The sequence below is a fragment of the Arvicola amphibius genome, chromosome 3, assembly GCF_903992535.2.
Source record: "Arvicola amphibius chromosome 3, mArvAmp1.2, whole genome shotgun sequence".
Taxonomy (NCBI): Eukaryota; Metazoa; Chordata; class Mammalia; order Rodentia; family Cricetidae; genus Arvicola; species Arvicola amphibius.
The window spans coordinates 19,233,025-19,237,336 of record NC_052049.1 but is presented as its reverse complement, the minus strand read 5'-3'; the positions used below and the strand labels follow the sequence as shown (position 1 = coordinate 19,237,336).

At 36.0% G+C, this 4,312-nt stretch overlaps 1 protein-coding gene across 1 annotated transcript; it reads right to left on the bottom strand.

Annotated features, from left to right (window-relative positions):
• Window positions 1-891: 891 nt before the first annotated feature.
• LOC119808919 (40S ribosomal protein S8-like) lies at window positions 892-3,465 on the bottom strand. The gene is made up of 2 exons (XM_038321473.2): window positions 3,422-3,465; window positions 892-1,345 (listed from the first exon to the last, which is right to left on the bottom strand). The coding sequence occupies exons 1-2, from the start codon at window positions 3,463-3,465 to the stop codon at window positions 892-894; spliced, it is 498 nt and encodes a 165-aa protein (XP_038177401.2).
• Between the last annotated feature and the right edge of the window lie 847 nt (window positions 3,466-4,312).

Here is a 4,312-nt window from a genome sequence, read left to right as displayed (position 1 = left end):
GGTTTTGAGCCACCATGTGGTTGCTGGGAATTGAACTCTGGACCTTTGGAAGAGCAGGCAATGCTCTTAACCTCTGAGCCATCTCTCCAGCCCCCGTTAGTCCATTTCTATACTCTATTTGTTTTCATGAAAACTGGACTTGGTCCCACAACATAACTCAGTGCGCATGTCCTTCAATGCAAGCTTGATGACCTTGAGTTCAGTTTGCCGTGTAGAGACACAGGACAGAAATGACTCGACAAAGTTGTCCTCTTAAACTCACAGACCCTTCCTGTCCTCTATACACCTACACTTATGGATACGCACATCATCCATGTGTCTGTAGATATTGCTTTTAATTTCTAAGAGAAGAAAATTATATATTTATATTGTTTAACTTTGGGAACAGTTAATCTTAAAATCTTTATTCATTTTCTGTTCTGACTGTGTTATTTGTACTTGTAATCAATGGCATTTTTCTCATGTAATAAACAGGTTTTAGGCATCACCACTTAAAACTAAATAATTTAAAATAGCGATATAATATATATTTATATTATTTATTTTCAAATATAATTTATCATTCAAATTTTCTCATATGTATTTTTTGAAAATATAGACACCATTTATTTATCAGAATACACTATTTTGTATTATTCTAAAAATTATTATTGTAGTGTATATGCTTATGTGTTTGCAGTTTTATGTTTGTTTGTGTTATGCTAATGGTGTGTGTGTGTGTGTGTGTGTGTGTGTGTGTGTGTGTGTGTGTGTGTGTATAACCTTCTGGAGGTGGATGTGGCTCCTTACTTCTACTGGGTGAGACAGGGTCTCTGTTTTTTTTTTTTGTTTTGTTTTGTTGTTTTTTTCAGAATAATAAACACCTTTATTACATGAGCTATAAAGGATGTTTTATTTGCCTTTCCGGGCTTTGATCTTCCTCAGATAGAACTCCAGCTCCTTGCCTTCTAGCACATAGCCATCTGCTCTGCCGCACTGGCCTGGTCTTGAGGCGATACAGGCCAGAAGCTTGCCCTGCTGGAACTGCTCCTCCAGAAGACTGCTGATCTTGGCGTTCTTTTTCCTTTCATCGTATTTCTTCTGAATTTTCTTTGATCGTTTTTTGTTTAATATTTCTTCCTCCTCAGGAGTCAGCTTGGCCCCCTTCTTGCGGCCCAAGGGCAGTGCATAGTGGGACTCGTACCACTGTCGGTACGGTGTGCTGTCAATAAGCACAATGCAGTTCTTGACCAGAGTCCTGGTGCGGACCAGCTCATTATTGGATGCATTGTAGACAACATCAATGATCCTTGTTTTGCGAGTACAACACTCGGAACCCCAGGAAAAGTTCCCCACATTTAGTTCTCTGGGATGGTACTCAGGTCATTAAGACTACAAGGTAAGTGCTCTGACCTGTTGGCATGTGTCTGTGTGTGTTCTAGCTTTTTTATATTAATTTTTATTGAGTTCTACATTTTTCTCTGCTTCTCTCCCACCTTTCCCCCTCCCCTTCAATGCTCCCCCAAGGTCCTCATGCTCCAAATTTACTCAGGAGATCTTGTCTTTTTCTATTGCCCATGTAGATTAGATCTATGTATGTCTCTCTTAGGGTCCTCATTGTTGTCTAAGTTCTCTGGGATTGTGATTTGTGGGGGGTATTCTTTGCTTTATGTTTAAAAACCACTTATGAGTGAGTACATGTGTTAGTTGTCTTTCTGTGTCTGTGTTACCTTACTCAAAATGATGTTTTCTAGCTCATAATTATTTAAAAAGGCTTTTGATTCTATTTTAGAGCTTCATCATATTCCTTTCCATATGCCTAGCTTCTCAAAACTACAAATAAACTTGTCAATTGTTTAGTGTTTGTACATCTTATCAATCACATATTTAAATTAATCATTTGTTAACACTAATACTATCCAAATTTTCAATTCTAACATTAAATGAACATTAAACAGTTTTTAATCATTTTTCTGTTTTAATAGTTATATAAAAGCATCATATCCCCTTCTCTTTCTTCTCTATAAACGCTCCAGGTTAATATCCCTTTCAAATTCATTTTCACATTTTCTTTAATTGTTGTTACATCTAAAATAGATTTCTAAATGCATGCATACACATATTCTTAAATATAAAAATAAAACCTGCTCATTCTGCCAGATGTTACTTGCATGTATATTTTCAGAGATAAGTGTTTGGTATTGGATGTTGAGTTGGTGTGCTCTTCACTGGGTAAGAATATCTCTCCCACTCTAACATTTCCTTAGTTGACTGTAGTTCTTTGTTTAAGTGTCGCCCCTTGGGCTTTTCCATGTTCACTATAGCATGTCTGTTTCTGTTGTCCTTGTTCCCATAATGCATAGGTATTCATGGTGGTGGTGCTTTATTTGTGATGCTTCTGGAATTCCTAGGACAATCTCATAGTAAACTTTGATTCTCTGTCTTTTGCACTCTTTCTACTACCTGTTCTATAATGATGCCTAAACCTAAAAAGGCGCAGTTTATTTGACGATTAGACATACAGTTCTGAATTTTGGTTGATTGTTGTTTTCTGTAATGGTTTCCATTTAGTGCAAAGAGTTCTTTATTAAGGAGTGTACACTTATCTGTGGATATGATAACAAAGTTATAGAGTGTACTTAGGGACTGTGCTCATTTGATAAAGTAGCAGCTGTTGGTTCTTGTCTAAGATTCGTGATTTCCTTAGCATTGGTAGTAGCAAATTTATCCAGTATCAGGCAAGGTTTCCCACTTGTTGATAGATTTTTTACGTAGGATTAAAAGCTATTGATTTCTGTCATGTTTATGTCACTAACGTACTCTTAGAATTATTATAACAAGCTTGTCATCACTGTGGTTCAAAGCCATCGTAGCTGGGTAGCATTGATTGTTGAGCCTCTTTTTTTTTTCATCTTTGTTGGCACCCACTGGTGCCTAAACAGTATCCTTAGGGAGGAGACATTCAAGTCAGTTCCAGCTCATTTGTTTTGAACCCTGAGTATTAAGTGCATGAAGTCTTCAGGAATAGGAACTTAGCTTCCTCCTCTGGAAGATAGTGAAGAAAAGTACCAAAAGCTTGTTATCTTTTGGTAGTCTCTTAAACAGCCCTTATGAACAACTCAGAAGAAGAGTTTTCATGTTTTGCTTTGGAGTTTTTGATCTTTGAGATAACATTATCCAGATGGAATAGTTTAATTTAGACTGTATATTTATATTTAAACAAACTTATATGTGTTATTGATTTCAAGAGGTATGTACTTAGTAATATAATGCCTATGACCTTTTCAGGCAACCTTACTGTTAATTAACCCTTCTTTTACCATCTTCTGGATTTATCTTCCTCTCCTTTCTCTAATTAAAGTCCAACCCCAATTTTCCTATTTCCTGATCAGATTTCTTTGTATCTTGCTATTTCCCTCTTGATTACTACATCACCCTTTACCTGACCATGGAGCTAGTCCCTTTTATTTTCTCATTTTCTGCCATTGTTCCATATATGTATTCACACCTGAAGTTTAAAAGGTAGAAGCCTCATGTGAGAAAAAAAAAACACATGTGAGTGTTGATTTTCCAGATATAATTTACCTTACTCACTATGATATTTTACACTTGCACACATTTATCTGGTAATTTCATTATTTTATCTTTCCTTATAGCTTACTAAATTACTTACGCCATGTCTTCATTTTTTTAAGTCTGATATGCATTTTATGAAGAATAATCTGATAATATATTAATTGATTGTGATGCAGAAAAGTGACAATAAAAAGCTTTACATGTTTATATTGGGCATTTATTATCTAGGTTTCCCTGAAAGTGGGAACATAAAGAAATTTTTGAAAAGACTGCTCTTTTGTTTCCTGGCTGCCCAGACCCAAACATTCACACAGAAAGTTTTAAAACCACAAACACTGTTTGGACAATAACTCAAACATTTTTCTGGCTCACTGTTATATCTTAAATTATCCCATTTATATTAATCTGTGTATCACCACAAGGTTGTGGACTACCAGTAAGTTTATGGTGAGTGTTTTTCTCCTTAGGCAACTGCATGGAATCACCTTGACTCCACCTAATTTCCCTATATCTCAGTTCAGATATCCCACCTGACTTTACTTTGCTAGGTCATTAGCCAAAACAGCTTTATTCATTAACCAATAAAAGCAACATAGATTTTCACTTGAAGTCTGACAAGTATTTCACTTTTGACGGGGAATACTGTATGGCTTGTTAAGTAATTTACAGTAAACCTCACAGAGCTGAGGAGTTGGGGAGTGTCTCTGTGGTTACAAACTTTGGCTGCGTTCCAAAGGAAATAAGTTTGATTCCTTGC

Excerpts from the sequence above, each read along its gene's own strand:
- LOC119808919 (XM_038321473.2), bottom strand. The coding sequence starts at position 3,465 with ATGGCAGAAAATGAGAAAATAAAAGGGACTAGCTCCATGGTCAG. Across the intron at positions 1,346-3,421 it reads GGGACTAGCTCCATGGTCAG|AGAACTAAATGTGGGGAACT; the intron begins GTAAAGGGTGAT and ends GTACCATCCCAG.